Source organism: Marmota marmota, unplaced genomic scaffold (genome assembly GCF_001458135.2).
Source record: "Marmota marmota marmota unplaced genomic scaffold, marMar, whole genome shotgun sequence".
Classification (NCBI taxonomy): domain Eukaryota; kingdom Metazoa; phylum Chordata; class Mammalia; order Rodentia; family Sciuridae; genus Marmota; species Marmota marmota.
The window spans coordinates 11,407,225-11,427,714 of record NW_026000243.1 but is presented as its reverse complement, the minus strand read 5'-3'; the positions used below and the strand labels follow the sequence as shown (position 1 = coordinate 11,427,714).

Below are 20,490 nucleotides of genomic sequence, written 5' to 3'. Positions count from 1 at the left end.
TGAGCATCTTAACTCAATTTAAGATTCTTTCCTGGGGTTGCCCCCCAACCTTACTTTGAATGGTAGTGGGGCATTAACATCTGACATGGACTGTGATGGGTCCACCTGCTGCCAGAGTTCTCACAAATGCCTCATGAAGAAGAACAGGGTGTTGTGTTGGAATATAGGGATAGATTCTGGGGTGAGGAGCAAAGGTGTCTACAGAATAGGAGGGGGTGGAGTTGGAACAGTGGGACTCTGGGCAGAGGAACGAGAACCTTGAACACCAGGCTAAGTAAGTTGTTGCCCAGGAAATTTACAGAATGATACTGAGCATGAACAAATCTGTATGGTGAATCAGGCAGCTGGGGTACATTTTCAATTGAAGAGGAAAGACAGGAGTCAGATCACAATGGAAGACAACTACCCACAAGGAACTGTCCTGTTCCCGTATCAGAGGGGTGTAGCTTCAGGACTCAGGCAGCACCTAGAAGCTGAGGTCCAGCCATGACAGGGGAATCAAGGACAGCCCTGAGAGTCTCATGTTGGCCTCCAAAAGGATGACAAAAAATCCCTAGATAGGGGTCCTCTAGGAAGAAAGATAGTGGTTGGATCTTAGGCATGTCACAATGAAGCATGCCAGGAACAGCACTGCATCAGGATATGGGGGGAGTGAAGCCAAGGAAATTCAAAGGAACTTATCAGTGGCTTCACACCATGGTGGTAGGGCCAAGGCTAGCTCTTGAGATGTGAAATTATCTCTGACTATCCCAGCCATTCTCTTTCTTCTTACTTCTCCTTTTGAGGTTGATATGGGAGCCCCGGCATCTGCAGCTTCCTTCTTTCTTCCAGCAGCCAGAGTTTAGCTGGAAGGAGAAGAAAGCAAGTCCAAGAATCCCATGCCAGGCCCTTCCAAGCTCTGAGAGTAAGAGCAACAGGAGTGTCTGTTTATTGGCACCAACCACATGCCAGGTAGTTTAGGACGATACTTTTTCCAATTGTCCTAACAACCTAGAGGCGGAAACACTATCTTATTCCCATTTTATAGATGGGAAAACCAGGCACAGAGAGGTTCCCTTGCCAAAGTCACACAGAGAAGAGAGGTTCATAGGGTGTCCAGGGCCCAGGCTCTTCTCGATAGTACTGTCCCTGCATGGATCACTCTTTCTGGGCATAGGAGAGTAAAGGGAAGATGGAAGAGAGGTGATGGAGGCCATGGGTACGATTGTGCCATGCTGTGACCCTCAGGAGGGTGGGAGCTGGGCAGGAGCTGAGGAATCAAAGGTGAAGGTGGCCTATTTGCCTGGTTGTGGTGGGCATACTCTAAAGAATTCCTTGTAGTTTCTTCTGGTGGTCATGCTTCTGTGTAATCCCCTCTCTATAGGTATGAAAAGCCCTCACTATGAGCCTCTAACCAGTAGAACATGGCAAAAATGGGAGCTCTCACTCACACGATTACTTTGTGTTTGTAGGACTACAGTCTGCTCTGGATTCTGTCATTGCTGGCTTAATAAAGAAAAAGGCCATGTGGGAAGGAGCCATGTGGCAAGGTACTATGAGGTGAGCAGCCCCTACTAGCAGAGCACACTGACAACCAACAGCCAGCAAGCAGATATTGTCCTTAACCTTACCACCCCATGGCAGTGGAATCTGCCAGTGATGTGAGTGAGCTTAAAAACAGATCTTTCCCCAGTCAACTCTCTAGATGAGAACACAGCCCAGTTTTTCCTTTGCAGCCTCATGAGACCTTGTGAAGCCAGGCCTGGATTCCTAACCCATGTAAATTAAAGAGAGCAAATGGGTGCTATTTTAAGCTCCTAAGAATATGATCATTTGTTTGACATCAATAGAAAGTGAATGTGATGTGCTTGTCATGGGAATAGTGGCATCCCCTTCCAAGAGCTGACATGGCTACCAGAATGGGCCTAGGGCAAGGAGAGGGGAGGATAGGATAGTAATGAAGGAGGGTAAAGGAGGTAGGAGAGGCCACTACATTCCAACATCAAACCTCTCCCCTGACCCAGGTTGGGCTGCAGGGTTTTTTTTGTAGGGACTGCTCCCCAGTCCTGCAAACCCCAAAGATAGTCACTGTTTCTACATCATGCAGGCAAGGGCTGAATGGTCTGTGCTGTTCTGATCACTGTCCATGTTAATGTTAGATACCTTCATCCTCTCAGCCACAGGGTACCCGATCCCTGAGACATGGGCTGTCACCCACGATGGCTCTCTACATGGTGGTTTTTCACTGGGAGTCCTCCATGATTCTGCTAACCATTATCCTCTGTGCCCAGTTCTCTATCGGGTTTGTCTTATTAGCTGCCACTTTCTCCCTCTCTTACTCTTGAACAACTAAGCAGTAAATCATTTGTTTGCTTGTACCCCAGCTCCAATGATCCCAAAGAGGACAAGAACCTGAGCTGTCCTCACAGGACAAAACATTTGATTTTTGCTTTCAGGTCCTCACACTTGGAAGACTCTAGGGAAAGTGGATGTACTTCTGCCTGGAGACCATTATTTGCACAACTAAGGGAACATCAGCAAAATCATCTGGGGTCAATATTTATTATGTTCAAATTCCTCCCATGAACTAGAATGGACTTTTACTTGCAGAGAACCACACTAAACTAAAACCCAATTTTCATTTTTCACAGAATCATAATCCAGATCTAATCTGAAGGCTATTGCTAGAAAAGAAAAAGAACAACAAAGGAATTTCCTTAAAAAAAAAAAAAAAAACTCAGTGGATTATATTTTTTGACACTGTTGGCCTAGAAAAGAACCAAAACATAAAACTATTCTTTACACCAAGTCTGAATTGACGTAATACTTCCTTTCTGTTTGATTACTTGGCTTGGTTTTTCCCAGATAGAAAAGAACATGGCAGAAGATCAGGAATACGATCCACAGGTGCCAGCCAGCAGGGGGTCAGGCCTGGAAATCAGGACAGTCGTCCCCAGGTCCAGGCCTTCCTCTACTCCTTCATGCAGCACCATGGGAGCAGGGGACAAAGGGGGAGTCCTGCAGCCTTAAGAGTCTCATAGACCCTTCCTGGGGGTACTGGACCTGACCATCAGAATGGGGACAGACTCAGCAAGGTCGTATCAATCAAACCCTGGGGCAGAAGTCCCCAGAGGGTGGGCCCAAGTGTGGGCCAGGACATCCAGGAAGCAAGATCTAGATGTGTCTGCAGAAGAAGGCAGCAAAGGAGGCAGCTGCATCCAGAGTTTCAGGCCTCTGCTCACCCTAAACATTGGGTCTTTGGGTCATGCAGCCTTTCTAAGCTTCTGTCGATTCCTGTGTCCTGCCCCATAGCAGGGCTGTGTGGGCCCCAGGGCAATTGCTGGTGGCTAGAGTGCTAGGGCCAGGTTAATGAAGTATGGATTGACTGTGCTGGGAGCTGATTAGCTCTGGCATTGGGCTTTTTCTGAGCAGTGCCTGCAGAATCAATACTAATCCCTTGATCCCATTAGGGGCTTCTGCAGATTCCTGGGACAAAGTTTGTGTCTCCCTCTGTTTGGGAAAGACCTGAGTAGGACTGGAGGGAGATGTTGGAACCTTGGCCAGCATCCCTCCCCTTATCTTTCTTTAAAATCTCCATTCCTCCTTCCTCCTGTTGTCACAGCCCCACTCTCATGCCCAGAGGAATGGGGACCTTCTCCAACCACACCAGCTCCCCCAGCAACTTCTGTGATGCTGGTTATGATACCATGCAAGGAGCCTTCAGCCTCTGCCTCTGTCTGGAAAACCCAGGCTCCTGAATGATGTGATATTAATGTACTTCTGTGCATGAATAGAGGTTTTTTTTGTTTGTTTGTTTGTTTTGCAGTGCTGGGGATGGAACTCAGCGCTTCACTCATGCTAGATAAGTATTCTACCACTGAACCACACTGCCAGCCCAACTTTCTGAACCAACGTTTCTTTTATCAACTAATTCAGCAAGTTGCCTGTGTACTCCATTTAGTTCATAAAGCACACTGAACCATGCCAGTGTGCCAGAGCAATGCAGGGATGGGGGGTCTCCTGTGCTCCTAAGCTGCTGAGCACATGCTTACTGAGAGTCAAACATTTGTCCCCAACCTTTTTATGATGGTAGTGCTTGTTATCATCACAGAACATTAGAGATACCATTGAGATGATGTGTTGAAATAAGTGTGTTGTTTCTATGAAAACTAAATAGTATCTCTCAAAAGACCTCGTATGGAGAATGTAGGAAAAACAGTCTCCAAATTAACTGAAGATTGATGTCATAAGTTATAAGCATTCTAATGGGTATTGCACTCAAACTGCTCACCAAGGGTTCTTAGTTCTCTAACCACTTCTTTAACCACAATGAGCACTTGCTATGATGAGCTTGATGCCAGTTCAGTGCAAATGTCCCATTGGCTACCTCTTGGCATAGGAGAAGTCCTGGCTCTGTGCTGAAAAAGTGGAAACGTTAAAAGCCATCCAGCAATGGGCAATTTGAATTTTGGAAAAATGATCACAGATTTGTATTCAGGGGAAGCAGCAACATCTGGATCTTCAAAAGTTATTTACCTTGAAATGTGAAAGGCATGTATGTATGTATCATCTGAAAGAACCTTACTTTCATGGTTTTCTTGATTAACCAACTAACTACTGCTTCTAATCTTATTAGGTAAAAAGTCTTTGATTATCCTTCAGAGATGAGTGGTGTAGATGAGTTCTGAGTTTGTTTGTAACTAGCCTGAAATATGTATGGACACACATATGCACATGCACACACATCTCTCAAACATTATGTGCACCTCACACATCACTTGCCTTGGAGTGACCTGTGTAAAGTCTCCTCTGGTTTGGACTAGGAGACCCTTGAGGGAAGCCCCTGTTTTCTTTGACACTGCTGTATCACCCACAGATCTAACAGTGCCTTGCTCACTTTGGATGTGCATAATATTTGTCAAATGGAATTCAATGAGTCCCTTCAGGGATGCCGGGCATTACTGAGGTTTTATTTTTATTTTTTTTATTTTTTAACAAACACATGTTCAGAAAAAATAGCCTTTCCAGACTGTAGAATTAGTCAGCCTTGAACTAACCTTGCACACTCTCCTGACCCTCTCAGACCCAGCCATTCCTGGCTGTCTAGCCTGATTTGCCCAAATTTTAAATGATCAGAACCTTTCTCTCTGAGTCTCAGGCACCCCCTAGGTCTCATCCACAGCCCAGGGCACTGTAAAACCAATGAATTCCTATAGATAGTTGTTTCCAGATATGATCCAGCTTCATAAGTTTATGGGCTTTCATGATGTCCCAATGGACAGCTGTTATTTTGTCCTTCTGGCTTTGTCTCTGGCCTAGATACCCACCTGGATACCATCTGCTTCAAGCAGGATGTTTTAGTCAGCTTTTTTTTTTTTTTTTTGCTGCTGTGTCTAAAGGATCTGACCAGAACAATTTTAGAGGAGGAAACGTTTATTTGAGGGCTCATGGTTTCAGAGGTCTTAGTCCATAGAAGGCCGACTTCATTCCTTGGGGCTCAAGATGAGGCAGAACATCATGGCAGAAGAGTATGGCAGAGGGAAGCAGCTCACATGGTGGTCAGGAAGCAGAGAGTGCGACTCCACTTGCCAGATACAAATATATACCCCAAAACCACACCCCAATTTTGCTTCAGGTACCAGTTAATACTTATCAGGGGATTCATTCGATGATTAGTTTAAGGCTCTCACAGCTCAATCATTTCCCCTCTGAACTCTGTCACGTTGTCTCACACATGAGCTTTTGGGGGATATCTCACATCTCACATCTTCATTCTCACAGAGCCCCAACTATCTTAGCTTCAATAAACTAAAATGGCAGAACTGAAAATTCTGTGAAACTCTTCTGACCAATCTCAATGCTTTAAGGATGAAAGCAGAAATCAAGAGGGGCAAGCAACATAACCACAGTCCCATGTGGAGCCGACCAGGATACTGCTGCCACCAGCTGCTGCTGCTCCTCCTCCAATGACTGTCCCCCACTGGGCCTCACCCCTGGTAACCACAATGTAGGCTTTGTCTCTGCCCAGTGGATGCTTTGAGAAATCTCAGGAGAAGGGAGCCTCCTCATTTCCTCACTTGCTGAGGGAGAGACAGTGGTGATAGTCAGGGTCTGTCACAGGCATGGGTATGAGTGTAGGGGTGGGGAGACATAGCCACAGCAGAGCCTGGATCTTCACACTTGCTCACACTATTTTTCCTCTCTCACTGTAACCCCCCATTCCTCCTTCACCTTGCTCTCTCCACCATTTCCCCCTCTTCTTTCCTGGGCGCGCCTGGCTAGACCAGGCTTCTCTTACCACCTTTGTGTTTATTCTTCTGCCCATGCCAACCAAGGGCCCAGAAGCCATTCTGAGTTCCACAGTGGATACAACGTGCAACCACAGACAACTACCATCCTTCCTCAAGCAGAAGCTATAGGCTGTGGAGGAGTAACCCACATTGGATATCCCTGCAGCCCTGTCTTGGATTCAGGCATAGGTGAACCCTCCCCCAACCCCACCCCCTACACACAATCAGGCATCATTTCCTGTGATTCCACCCCCTGCTGGCCAGATGGCTTTCTCCAAGACTGAGGACTCTCTTGGTTCTACTTAATAACCGCCTGGTAATTAGCTCCACAATTTTGCCACTATGCTTATAATAGCCTCCATTAAAGTTATGGGGTTTTCAAGCCGTAATGGCTTCCAGAGTAATTAATGCGCAACTGGGTTTATTGCAAGTTTATTTTTAGAGCTTTTCTCCCTCAGTCCCCTCCCTTTCCTCTCATAGATATTTTGACCAAAAACTAAATGAGTTCAGATGCTGCTGTGGCTTCTTGTACCATGTCCCTATCTTTTCCCTTTTATTTTTGCTTCATTGTCCAGTCAGGTTCTGGGACCCACAACGCAAGCAGTTAGGTTGGAGGACAGTGGCTCTTGAACAGGTTTTTGTCCAGGCCAGAGAAAGCCTGTAGCCTGTATGTGTCCCCATGCCTGACCCAGTTCTGAAGGGTTCAGGCATGCTCCTGATGATAGCATATAGCCACATGGCCCTGATTTAAAGCTAACTGCACCATTTTCTAATTATTGACCAGGGGCAAATTACTTTCTCTGACTTCCATGGATCCAACTATAAAATAGGGATCATGATAAAACCTGCCTCACAGGGTGGTTGTGAGTACTTCAGGGAGCAGATGTGTGTTAACTGTTGAGCTTAGTCCTTGTACATCATGAACATTATGGGAAACCTTGTTGTCATTAACAAGAGCCCAAGCAGACCAGTGGGAGGTTGAGCAGGTGTCAGAGGTGGAAGCTGTGGGATAAAGTGACTTCCCAAAGGGTAAAGCCTATTAAAAGCAGGAAAGTACTGACATGGAAGCTAGCCCCATATCAACTGAGTGGGTGTGGTGCTCACTTTCTTTCCTCAGTTTTCTCCATCCTGGAATTAAAAGCTTCAGGAAAACCAGGATGTTTAAGAAAGCTTCTATGTGAATCTCTAAGAACATAGAATAAATCTTCTCAGATGTTTTGGTAGCCTCAGTCAGGCCATTTTCTGTTACTATAATAGAATACCTGAGACTGGGTGATACAAAAGGAAAGTAGTTTATTTAGCACATGATTCTCTGGAGGTTGGGAAGTCTAAGATTGTGGTGCTAGTGAGGGCCTCATGCTGCTTCAACTCACGATAAAGCAGAAGGCCGAGCAAGCACAAATGGAAGAGATAAAACATGATGGATAGCCTTACTTTATAACAACTTGTTCTTGCAAGGAATGAACCCACTCTTGTGAGAAAGGCAATAATCCCTCCTAATAATATCATCACCTCTTAATGGGCCCACCTCGCTATAGTGCCACAACAACAATCAAATTTCAACACGTTTCAGAGAGGACAAACCATATTAAAGCATAGCACTCCCCATCCTTCTTTAGATGTAATATAAGGTCACATCAGCCAGAATATGGCATTTATGTGGAACCCAATAGAGCCCTGCCAGTAGCCTGCACTCTGATCCAAAGGGTATGGCATAAGGTCACTCTGCTTCTCACACAAGACCCATAGCATTCTTATGTGCCACTAGGCTCTGTCACTTATAGGGTCGGCTAAGGAGTGCAGTAGAGCACAACAGCTCAGAATGATGGTTCCTCCTGCATTGGCCTCTGTTTCCTTTAACCCTAATGTTCTGTCACTTAAGGTAAGGCTGATGCTTGTATCTGCCCTTGCAGACAGATTCTGGAGGCAGTGGACCTTTGGTGGGAAGAGGTGAGCAGAGGCTGACCCAGGAAACCAGAATGGAAAGCAAAGTTTGGTATTCCAAAGGGCATCAGAAGAGAAGAGAAGACCTGAGAAGAATAAAAGCACACTACTTCCAAAACTGAGGACAACAAAATCCTGGTCATCATGTCCAAGTACAGAACCTGGCACTCATCCTGCATGGAGTAGTGCCCCAAAAGAATTTCCTATGGACAATAATAGAGGAATGCATTTGCTACATTTCTTCCCAGAACCTAACCCTAAAAGATCTCTTCCTTGTTCTTGAAGGAAGCCTCCTAACTCTATTGCAGTACCCAGGCTATGGGGAAAAAAAATCTGGGCCCACAAATTTGGATATCACAAAAGCTAACGTTTCTTGTACTCTTACATGGGAGACAACCCTAAGAGCTTTATGAACATCAACTCATTTAATTCTAAGAACAGCCTTGAGAAGTAGATACGTAATTTTCTAGAAGAGAAATACTAAAGTGCAGTGCAGGGTTGATGTAACTGTGCAAGATCACAGCTTGTGGATGAAACATTTGGGACTTAAACTAAGGCAGGTATCTCTGAAGCTGTGGCTGTAATGCCTATACCCTATTGACTCTTATTAATGGACTCTCACCAGAGATGAGGTCTTCAGAGAGAAGATCAAGAAAGACTTCATTGAGAAACTTGATTCTATATGTCCCAGAGTGGGGCCTGACTCTTGCTGGGGGTCCACACCCATGCTTCGGTCTCTGGCCATCCTCTTCTGCTCTCTCTTACAGGTGTCCATCTCTGAGGGTTCCTGACCTTGCCCCTGGACAACTGCCCCTTCTCAGACTCCTGTCAGGCTGGACTCTGCAAACCTGCTTCCGCAATGGGTGGGTTGTGAATGCTGGTAAGACCTACTAGCCAGCGTTCAGCTTCTCTGTTCTCTCCATGCCTGGCCGGCCGGCCCATGCCTTTTCTTTTTTCCCCTGTGCTGCCGCTGCCCTGTGGCCACCCCTCTCCTGACCTTACCGCCACTCAGGTAATGAGGAGCTGTGGGCGCAGCCAGCCTTGGAGATGCCGAAGAGACGGGACATCCTTGCGATCGTCCTCATCGTGCTGCCCTGGACTCTTCTCATCACTGTCTGGCACCAGAGCACTCTTGCACCTCTACTTGCTGTGCACAAGGGTGAGCCCTGCCTACCCTCCCTGCTTAGTCCCCAGCCCAGTTTCCTTAGTGAGAGCTCCTTGAAAGAGCTTGTTACTCTCAGTTCCCAAGAGGAGGGGCCATATCATGCTACACAGGGACACTGGGATTGTTCAGGAAGTAAAAGGGTGAGAGGCAAGCCTGTAGATATGCCTCTATTGTGATTTTGCAGGAAAGAAAGAGCTGAGCAAAACCTCTGAGCAGGCTTGGAATTTTGACAGTTTGAATAATTTCAGTGTGTTCCAAGATATGACAGGTAGCTTTTAATTGTCTGGTACTGATACTTGGTGATTTAGGATAGGGTAAGATTGGCTTGCAGTTTTTGATAAAGGAGGTGGGTGGGGGTGTGCCTCTGAGTTGGTTTGTTGGCATATGAAAAGTGGTTTGCAGACAATTGTTTATTATTTCTAGCTAGTCCTGGGAGAGGCAGCCCCTTCTCAGGTCTGTAAGGCCCCAAGAAGCCAAAGCAACAACCAGGTGCCATAGCACACACCTGTAATCCCAGCTACTTGGGAGACTGAGGTAGGAGGATTGCAAGTTCAAGGCTGGTCTTCACAATTTAATGGGAGCCTGTCTCAAAATATAAAATAAAAAGGGCTGGGGATGTAGCTCAGAAGAGTGCCTCTGGGTTCAATCCATAGTACAACAAATAAAAACCCTACATACACAAAAAAAAATCAAATACAGAAAATTTTAAAACAAACATGATTAATACTCACATGCAGAGACAACTACATATACAGTTTTACCTCCTGGTCCCATGTGCAAAGAACAGGATCACTTAGCGGGGAGTGAGGAGGAAAGGATAGGATTTCTGGCCTATTTTTTTTTTTTTGTGTGTGTGTGTATGTGGTTATTGTTTTATTTTGGGTTGCTGAAGATCAAATCCAGCATCTTGTGTATACTAGGCAAGCACTCTACCACTGGACCACCAACCTTACCCTGTATTGTGTTATAGCACCTTTAAGAAGAGTATATAGCTTGTCCCCTTTTCTTGCTTAGAAAACCCTAGTATCTAGTGGCAGTAGGCCTGGAAAGAGGAAGAGTCCTATCAGAAGCTAGTGGAAGAATTGGGATTTGAACTTCCTTCTCCCAGCTGAGTCCCAGGGTTGCCTTTCCCTCTCACACCTAAACACTTTATACCCCAAAAGCTTCTATGTGCTCCACATCTGCTCTCATTGCTTAGCCTTCAGTCTCATGTTTTCTTGTCCCCTCCTACTCCAGCCCTCAATACACACACACATGTGCAACACTTGGGGGAAGCAGCAATTCTACCAAAGCAAAGTGTCTTCTTTCCCCACCCATGGTGCTAAGAAGGGACTCCAGGGCTTCCCACGTGTTCACATGCTAGGCAGGCACTCTACTAGTATTGAACGACCCCCCTCCCCCCAGCCCAATGTGAATTATCTTACTTGTGATCATGGTAAAACAGGAAGGCACCCAAGCCTATCCCAGGGATGAAGATAGTGGTACTGAAGTAGGATCTGGGTTTCCACTGTAGCCTGTACAAATCAAGTGACTCAGATGCAGGCCATATCCACAAATCACAGCCTACATTGTGCTGCTTCACACAGATAAACATCTTGCAAACCTCTAGAGTTTCCTGAAGCTTTCAGGAGAAAGAGCTAAGCTTAAGATTGCTGTAGCCTCACTGCCTGTGCTGGACACTTTGGGCTTCTCTGATGTCATCTTCTGCTGACCCCAATGCCTCTGGTGCTTGTCAGTTTAGAACTGTTGTTATCCTGCCAATACATCATCCCAGAGGGGTTCAAACTACCATCTAGAAAAATGATTATAGTATGTTCATTGCTGGCAGAGCTAGGGTTGGAGACATTAGGCTGTTTTACTTCCCAAGGATGGTAACTTGACATTGTCTTCTCTGAACATTCCAAGAGGGATTGAGTGAAATCTGTAGTTAAATGACATTAGGGTCATAAGGAGGCCTTTATGTCTCAGAAGTGCAGAAGCCCTAAAGCCAGTGAGAAGGGCAGAGTACAGGTACAGAATCCCAATTCATAGAGAACTTTCCCAGGGCAAATGTTTGGAATAATCTGGACAGCAGAACACTTGGTAAAATGGTTCTAAATCTCCTTTCCAAACCATGATTTCTAAGACTTTATTGACCATAGGATGAATTAAACCTAATATCTTTGTCAGAATCCTGAACACCCATCCCTCTTAGTTCAACCTAGTTTTCTTTTCACAGTTCTACCCAAAACTTCTCCAAAAAAACACTTTTGAAGACCTGTACTTGTGCTAGTCTCCCCCTGCCACAATATCTTCTCTGTAGCATGGGTAATAGACTCACAGCTCCTCTTATGTGTCTTGTGCCATTGGCCTGTGAGCACTAAGAGCTGGAGCAGGTCCTCTTCTAGGTTCATCCGTATTAGATTCCACACAAGCACCCACACAGCTTGCATGCTGCTAACGATGGCGGAAGTTGAACAGAGGGAGGGAACAAAATGGTTGATGCCTAGCATCCTCTCTTTGACCTCGCTCCAGCCCTTTCATTTCATCTTTACTGAAACTGTATGGAGCCATGAGGAAGTAGGACAGCTAATGTCCTTCTACACACCAGGAAATGACAGCAAATATGCCTTGCAGTGCTCTGAGTCCTTCAAGTGTCTCGACTCATTAATCTACATAATAACTCAATAAAATAGATGCTATTATTAGTTCCATTTTACAGTCACTGAAATCAAGGCACCAAAAGCTAAGTAACTTGTTCAAGGACATATAGTTAATAAAGACAGAAAGACAGGGTCTGAACCCAGGCATTCAGGTTTCTAGGTCTGTCCTCTGACCATGATCCCTCCACTGAGAGTATGTGAGCCACACTATCATTGCTACATGAGTTTTTCAAACAGAATGACATAATTTGGAAAGTAGAAACTCATTGAAAACAAGAATGCCATTGCTCTTGATTTTCCTTCTATAAGACTGCTCAATTCCCCATGGAAGAGGATGTCCAGCATGTAAGAAATACCTAGGTCATTAGAGCTTCCTGCACTTGAAGCAAGTTGCCTGCAGGAAGTAATATCCCCATGTCTGGGACTGTTTACTCAGAGAGCAGGGTTTGCAAGTTTCAGTGTCCCTGATGGCATTCTTGAGGTGGAGACAATAACACTAATAGGGTGAGAGTACAGTGGTGTGCAGTTAGTGTCTCAGATAGCTCAGTGAGTGTGCCAAGAAGGTGCAGATTAGGAGATTGACACCAAACCCTTGGAAGAAGTTAAAACAGGTCTGTTTGTCCTTTTTTTTTTCTTTTTTCTTTTTCTTTTTCTTTTTTTGTATACGAAAATGGAGGAATATATGCAATCAGGAATAATATTCAGGTTTCAAAATTATTTTTACAATTATGGGTAAAACTCACTAAAATCCAATGTAATAATTAAATATTAGGTTCTGCACCATGATTCTAATAATTGATTATATATGGCCAAGGGGAAAGAGGCCCCACTTAACTAAAAGATTTGAAAAAAAAAAAAATCTGGGGCAAGTTAATATTGGGATCCTTCAGGGTCCACAGTGTGCTGCAGCCATGAGATTAATGCTGCCCTTGAGTTTTGTGACATCCCCACCACAGAATGTATCAGTGTCAATCTGCTATGTAGTTAGTTGTACCAGATAAGGAGGGCACTAGGGAAGGGAGGGTCAGGACACCATCATATAAAATCCAGTGTGTTTAGGAACTGAGAGTGCAAGCTTGGGCTATGGCCAGCTGTACTCAAATAATTACAGGACTGTCTAATGTGAAGATAAGAGAGAGATTATTTCCGTGTCATCTAGGGAGTTAGGGAAATCCCTGTGAGAATTCCAGGGGTGCAGATTTCAACTTTAATTCTAACAGGTCCTGCAAATAAAGCAGTATACTGATGATGTTCCTGCAGAGTGGGTAGAGAGGGCTGTCTTAGTAGGGTAGTTGGAGTCAGTGTCCTGTAATGGGGCCAGAGCCAGGCCAGCATTTGTCCCCACACCGCCTGTCTCTCATCTTTGCAGATGAGGGCAGCGACCCACGGCGGGATGCGGTGCCAGGCGCAGACTCAAGGGAGTACTGCATGTCCGACAGTGACATCGTGGAGGTCGTGCGCACCGAATACGTATACACTAGGCCCCCGCCTTGGTCCGACACCCTACCCACCATCCACGTCGTGACGCCCACCTACAGCCGCCCAGTTCAAAAGGCCGAGCTGACGCGCATGGCCAACACGCTGCTGCATGTTCCCAACCTGCACTGGCTAGTGGTGGAGGATGCACCTCGTCGTACGCCACTGACTGCGCGCCTGCTGCGCGACACCGGTCTCAATTACACTCACCTGCATGTGGAGACACCCCGCAACTACAAGTTGCGAGGAGATGCCCGTGACCCGCGCATCCCACGGGGCACCATGCAGCGCAACCTGGCCCTGCGCTGGCTGCGAGAGACTTTCCCGCGTAACTCCACCCAGCCTGGTGTGGTGTACTTTGCTGACGACGACAATACCTACAGTCTGGAGCTCTTTGAGGAGGTGCGGGAGGGATGAAGAAGAAGGAGAGTTGGCAGACAGAGATTGGAGATGCTGATGGATGCAGGGCCTCTAGCAAGAAGAAAGACACTGGGGAGTTTGGGGTGTGGGTACATACACATAAGGAAACCCAGGAAAGGGGGTTGCCAAACTGGGGTGGGTGAAGACACAAGAGGACCAGGGAAGGGCATAGAAAATACCATATGTTGGCAAAAGCATCCTCCACTGGTTAAAGGCAAGAGTGGTAGTGGCATTCCTAAATGGCCCTGGCCGTAGAGGAGCAGTTTGAGGTCTTTGAGTAGGGCCACTTTGTATGACAACCAGAAACATTTTCAGTGGAACAGTTTGAGTTTCTTTGGAGTCCTGGGTCATGCAAGCCTAGGGGAGGAGGAGTCATCATTTCAGATAGATAAATGGCCACAATGAAATGTTTTGTGCAAGGGAGAAAACAGCAATTGGGTCACATTGAGAAGGTGGTCAGCTGGATTGGGAGTTGGGTCCTCCTGCAGCCTAGAGGAGATTCCCCTTGCAGGAGACCATCAGTTGCCATCTACAGGATGGCATATAGAGGTAGGGTGGGACTGTATCTCCCGTCCCCATGACTTTAAATGGACCCCACACGTATAATTAATTGATTTCACCTCCCTTGGGGATGGGTGCCATTCGGTAGACTCAGGTGTTCTGACTCTGGCTTCCCCTTGTAGATGCGCAGCACCAGGAGGGTGTCCGTGTGGCCTGTGGCCTTTGTTGGTGGACTTCGTTATGAGGCCCCACGGGTGAACGGGGCAGGGAAGGTGGTTGGCTGGAAGACAGTGTTCGATCCCCATCGACCATTTGCCATAGACATGGCTGGATTTGCTGTCAACCTGAGGCTCATTCTACAGCGAAGCCAGGCTTACTTCAAGCTGCGTGGCGTGAAAGGAGGCTACCAGGAAAGTAGCCTCCTTCGAGAACTTGTTACCCTCAATGATTTGGAGCCCAAGGCATCCAACTGTACCAAGGTAGGAATCTCTACAGAATTAATGACTGTAATGCAAGTGTTCCTATGACCATTAAGAGCCTCTCTACAGATCAGGGGCAAGGAGACACCTCAAAATGATCTTGCCTATTTGAAACCCCCACCCAGGAAGATAGTTTATCTTCCACAATGAAAGTAGGCAGGGACATGAGAGGGGTGGCCATAGGGTCATAACTAAGAATTATTAGCCATATATCTAAACAAATGTGCTCTTTGCCCCCCCCCACACACAAACATGCACACACCATGGCAGATACACACACACCTGTGTATGCACACACATATACATGTGCACACATACATACATACACACTTGTGAAATCTTGGGACTTGTCTATTTTCTGTTCTATATATCTCATTTCCAACAGATATTTTGAATACATCACATGAACAAACAGCAAGAATGAGGGGTTAGGTAGAAATAAAGAACAACTGAGAAAGTCTTGATGGAACAAGGGTGGCAAGGGAGGGGCAGGAGGACTACTTGCAGGAGGTGGAAGGCAGCAGGGAGGTGGCAGAGTGAGGTTGAAAACCTGCCCTACTTTGTTTTGTGTCTCTGGACACACAGATCCTGGTCTGGCACACACGAACAGAGAAACCGGTGTTGGTGAATGAGGGGAAGAAGGGCTTCACTGACCCCTCAGTGGAGATCTGAGCCTCAGGATGAAGGTAGGAGGGAGACCAGGGAGGGCATTGAACTGCACAGCACAACGCCAGGTTTGGGTGCAGCATTAGTCTCTAAGGGGTTTGCTCTCAGTCTTTCATCATGGAAAGACAGGGCAGATGTGGACAAGAGAGAAAGAGGTGTGGCCAAGTCTCCTTCCTTTTTGCCACCTGATGCTTAACAGGTGTCAGCCTTCACCCACATAGCTGGGTCCTTCTGCTACCAGACACTCCAAAAAATGTCCACTGAGACAACTTGTTATGGTTATGCTGCTATTTAGACTATTTAAGGACTGCTATTTAGACATGCTCAGTGCATTCCATCATCCAAAGGTTACATTTTCTTCTTTTGGTTCCCCCTCAGTTAACTGGGTGTGTCAAGATCCATGCATTGCTCCATGTCAAAGGCACCATGGTTCTGTAGTCAGAGTGTAGCACACAGTGAAAGCATATATCCCAGTGCTCACTTTAGCACCCAGGCCTACCCTTTTCTGTTTGACCTAACTTTGCTTCTCTGTCTCTTTCTTCATCTGTGAAATGAGTTGCCGGGAGTACTGAGAACAATCTGTGGCACATAATAAATACAATATAAGTGTCACCTATGTTGATCTGATTCTTTAAAATCCCTCTATTGAGGTGGTCTATATGATCTACCTACAATTTAGAGGTTCAGAAATGATTTCAGAAAAGCAAAGTAACTTATCCAAGGTGACATATTGGCACAAGTGAATTGTACTTGGCCATGCCAAGAATTTTTGAGGGACTTTTTTATGATCCTACTTTGCTTCTTGAAAACACCTCTTACTTGGGACTCCCTATTTAGGTCATGCCACACAGAGGTGAGAACTCAGGCAGTGGACAGACATCTATTCTCTGGCCCCAGAACATTTGTAGACACCCTGCCCAAAGGGTCTACAGGGTGTCACTCTGCCTGTTTTGTCCCTTGATCGTAAGTCACCTTGGCCGGTGTCATTTGGAACAAATCAGTATAGAGCTTGGTATAGGGTTCATTCCCTATCTTGTTAGTGGAAGACCCTCCTCAGGAAGACCTCCATTAGGGGCTCATCATTGAGCAGTTTACCACACTGGCTGTTCCCTGTCTGATCCCACCCTGAGCTGACACCTCTTTTGTTCCCCCTCTCCCTTCACAGGAGCCTCCTTCTTTGACACTGTTCTTGGCCTTCCATCCTCTCTCCACAGCTGATGGGCCCTCCAAGGCAGACTCCTAAGGAACTACCATCATCTCCTTTCTATTCTGGGGGCTTTCAAAGAGAGCCCAGCTTGATGACAGGACAAAGGACAAAATTTAAGCACAGAAATTCCAGACTTATTGTTCTCTCCATCCAATGTGACCAGGGAGCCTGAAAGACCTGAGGGCAAGGGGGTCTGGTTGCCAGCAAAGCCAGTGCTCAGCTCCCCTCTATATAAGCAAGTGCCATGGGCATCCATGCCTGCCCTATAGTGTTGCTGGGGCTGGGAGGGAGGTGAGAAGACCCTGCAGTCGAAGTGGAGCATGGCCCTCCCTTGCTCCCTCCTTGGCCAAGCACGACCACACAGGATGCTCAGCAGGGAATTCCGAAGATAGAGAGCAACTCCAGGCATTGTGAATGCCCTACTCCTTGGCATCCGCTCCTCCTGAGCACTGCTCCCAAATCAGACATACCTCTGGCTCTCCTCTGGTTCATGTTTACAGAGCATAATAAGGCTGTCTTCTATCTCAACAGGTGCCCGGCCCTGCGTGGGGGGAGCCTAAGCCTGTCAGTGGATTCCTCCTGTACCTCAGGCTGTGGTGGGAATGAACTCCCTTTCTCTTGCCCACTTTCCCCAAGCCTTCTTCTCCAACACTGGCAAAGGAGGTGGGCCTAGAGCCACACAGGTCACTGAATGACCTGGACCAAGAACAACATGACCCCCACTATCCATACACTACCTCCCCACCCTGCCCTGGGCTATAGCCCCTTGCCTGGCCCAGGGTGGGGAGGGAAGAAACCTTCTTCCTGTGGCTACTGAAAACTGCAGGCCTCATGGCTACAGTAAGCAATGATAGGTGAGGCAGACGGTTCCTCCAGCCTTGAGAGTAGAAGGGGCTAGGAGAGTCCCCAACTTCTTTCTGCTCCTATTTTGAGGGATGAGAAATTAGATTGGAGAGATTTAGGGAAAAGGGGCAGGGATCAGTTGGACACTAAGAGGAAAGGAGACTTGAGCACAAACTGCTCATTCTAATTTAAAATATAAAAGGGGAAATAAAATCTCACTTCTTCTGAAGCTGGGAGCATGCAGAGCCGGCCCACCTCATATCCAGCTGTCCCCTCTCCACTCCAGAGAACAGAGTTGCAAACTGCTGCCTCTACCCAGGGAGTAGTGGCTCCCTGGTTCTCCCAGGGCCCTAGAGAGGTCCCTGGCTCTCTGACCAGGACAGCCCCTCTGGTGGTGATCACATGCTCCTGAAAGTTGGAAGCACAATTTTCCTCCCATGTGAAGGAAAAGTAAAGGGCCTGTGCCTACTGCAGAGGTGTTTATTTTTTAACTGCTAACAGCCCCTTCCCTTACTCCATTAAAATTTATAGGACAGGTCTGAGGGCCATGCAGAAACCACTCCTGGATGTGTACGTGGGATTCAGTCCAGACACCTAACATTCACAGTATAGCATTGGCTGCCTATTCTGAAATGAATATAACTTCCCACTGTATTCATGAAACCATCTGATTAAATCAGACCCCTGAATCACCGTGCAGGATGTTTTCCCCAACCTCTTATACTTTGGATATTGCTTTGGAAACTGACCCCTTGGCATCAAGTGTGATGGCATGGGACAGAGGAAGGAGGTGGGCATAGGGCATCTATAGATGAGTGAATTTATGTCTGGGCATTCTACTGCCTCATGAAAACTAGCCCTGAATACCAAGGTCAAATTGGCTGGTATGAGAACACCTTCTTAGCCAAAAACCTAGGGCTTATTTTCAGGAAATTAATAATGAACAACAAAATGAGGATTTTTATTTTATTTTATTTTATTTTATTTTTGGCAGATTGCTAGTTCAGTTGTTTTCACCTAATATCCTCTCTTAGCTGCATGTATATTTATTTATAATTATAACCCTGGTGGACTGCAGCCTTCATCTTTGTTGGGAATGAGTTTGTTATAAGTCAGAATTGGGTCCACAATGACGACTTGTTTTTCAAACCCAGTCTGTTCCCTGCTCCATTGCTGGTGAGCCCCACCATAAAGAACCGAAGCCAGGGGTTAGGAGTTTCCAGGGCAGTGGCTGGGGTGAGGGGGAGCCCAGGCAGCTGCACCATCTGATCTCTTTTAATTTAACTGTATTTAATTTGTTTTCAAAATTAAAAGTCAAATATGGTTTTTAACAGTCCTAATTCTTTTCAGCCCTGCCTTATTTTTATTCTCATTTATTAACACAACTATCCAACAATTATTTGTCAGGTGCCTACCATGAAGCCAGCATTATTCTAGAAGCCAGGAAAAATGGCAGTAGGGGGGGAAAAAGGCCCCTGATCTTCATGGAGCATTACCCTCTACTGAAGAGGAGGTGGATCATAGCCAAAAAAAAAAAAAAAAAAATAGTATTTCAGATGGGATCTGCTGAAAGAAGAAGAACAAAGCCAGTTGGGAGAGATGGAGAACAGTAAAAAGAGAGACTCAGATTCCTTAGAGGGCAGTCAGAAGGCCTCTGAAAAGGGACTTGTTTTCCCTATTTATTTATTTCTGCTTTTATTAGTATATTTTATAGTTATAGTTAATAACTATAGTTATACATAATAACTCTTTTGACATGCATGGAATATATTTTGTTCCTGATAAGGCAATTTTGAGTAAAGCAGCAATACCCCAACATGTAATGTTCTAAGAAGAAAGAACTCTCCCTAGGTGGAAGAGTGCTTAGCTATGAACATGAGCACAAAATGTTCATAGCTAAGCACATCATGTGGCTGCAACAGATTGGGCAAGGAAAATGGATGGAGTAGGTGTGACAGGTATGTGAGGGGGGTGCCCAGAACATGTTAGCTCCAAGATCCAGGGCAAAGCTTTCAGTTTCTACTGAGTGAAACAAGAATGCATTGGAGGGTTTGGAGCAGAGAACCTACATCATCTAACCAAACTTCTTCAAGAACCCTTTTGCTTTTGTGCTGATGACAAATGGAAAGGGCAGGGGCTGGCCAGGGAGGTAGCTTCTGCAACAATTCAGGTATGAGATGATGGTGGGTTGGATAAGGGTTCAAGCTTTGGGGCAGAGAAAATTGACTAAATTCTGGATTTGTTTTAGGATGCAGAGCCAATAGTATTTGCTGAGGGACTGGTTGTGGGACATAAATAGGAGCCAAAAATAATCTAAGCCATAGAATAGAATGGATATTTCTTGATATAGGAAAGAATGCAGGAAGGGCCACATGGGTTAAATCAGAATTCTGTTGCAGATGCTTATACATATACAGAAGATCGTGAGAGGACAGCTGCCTATGTACCTGGAGTGTGGGTATGGATGGACATCAGGGGCTATTGGTGTCAAAGTTGTTCATGACATAAGTCTCACAGTTGAGACCCCCATGCAGTGAGTATGGATGAAAGAAAGATGGAGCCCAATGAGTGAGCCCAGAGACCCCTGGAATTTAGGCTGGGGTAAGAGATGAGGTCTTTCAAAGAAAATGAGATGAGACCATAAAGAGATCTAGAAAAAACTTTTAGTGAATTTTGGAGAATAAGTTCTGCCAAGAGGTGCTTTGATAGGGAAACAGATAAAGTCAAGAATAAGAAGTTGCTACAGTAAGATCTCTTTTTAAGAAAGGGCTAATGCATAGGTGTGCATAAAAGTGTAATTTAGGGAACTGTTCACTTTCCAAAGGGATTTTCTGTAAGAGTTCTTTAAATTCTAATCTGCTGTCACAATTCCAAGTGT

At 45.9% G+C, this 20,490-nt stretch overlaps 1 protein-coding gene across 4 annotated transcripts; it reads left to right on the top strand.

The window, feature by feature from the left end:
• Nucleotides 1-745: 745 nt before the first annotated feature.
• B3gat1 (beta-1,3-glucuronyltransferase 1) lies at nt 746-18,763 on the top strand. 4 transcript variants are annotated; one of them, XM_048796204.1, is made up of 7 exons: nt 746-1,539; nt 8,981-9,093; nt 9,226-9,372; nt 13,390-13,898; nt 14,600-14,896; nt 15,482-15,582; nt 16,728-18,763. In XM_048796204.1, the coding sequence occupies exons 1-6, from the start codon at nt 1,505-1,507 to the stop codon at nt 15,566-15,568; spliced, it is 1,188 nt and encodes a 395-aa protein (XP_048652161.1). In that variant the 5' UTR covers nt 746-1,504; the 3' UTR covers nt 15,569-15,582; nt 16,728-18,763. The 4 variants fall into 4 exon arrangements, with proteins under 4 accessions (XP_048652161.1, XP_015354619.1, XP_048652159.1 ...); XM_015499133.2 differs by having other exon boundaries at nt 749-1,539; nt 8,981-9,076; XM_048796202.1 differs by having other exon boundaries at nt 1,452-1,539; nt 17,301-18,763.
• The last annotated feature ends 1,727 nt before the right edge of the window (nt 18,764-20,490 follow it).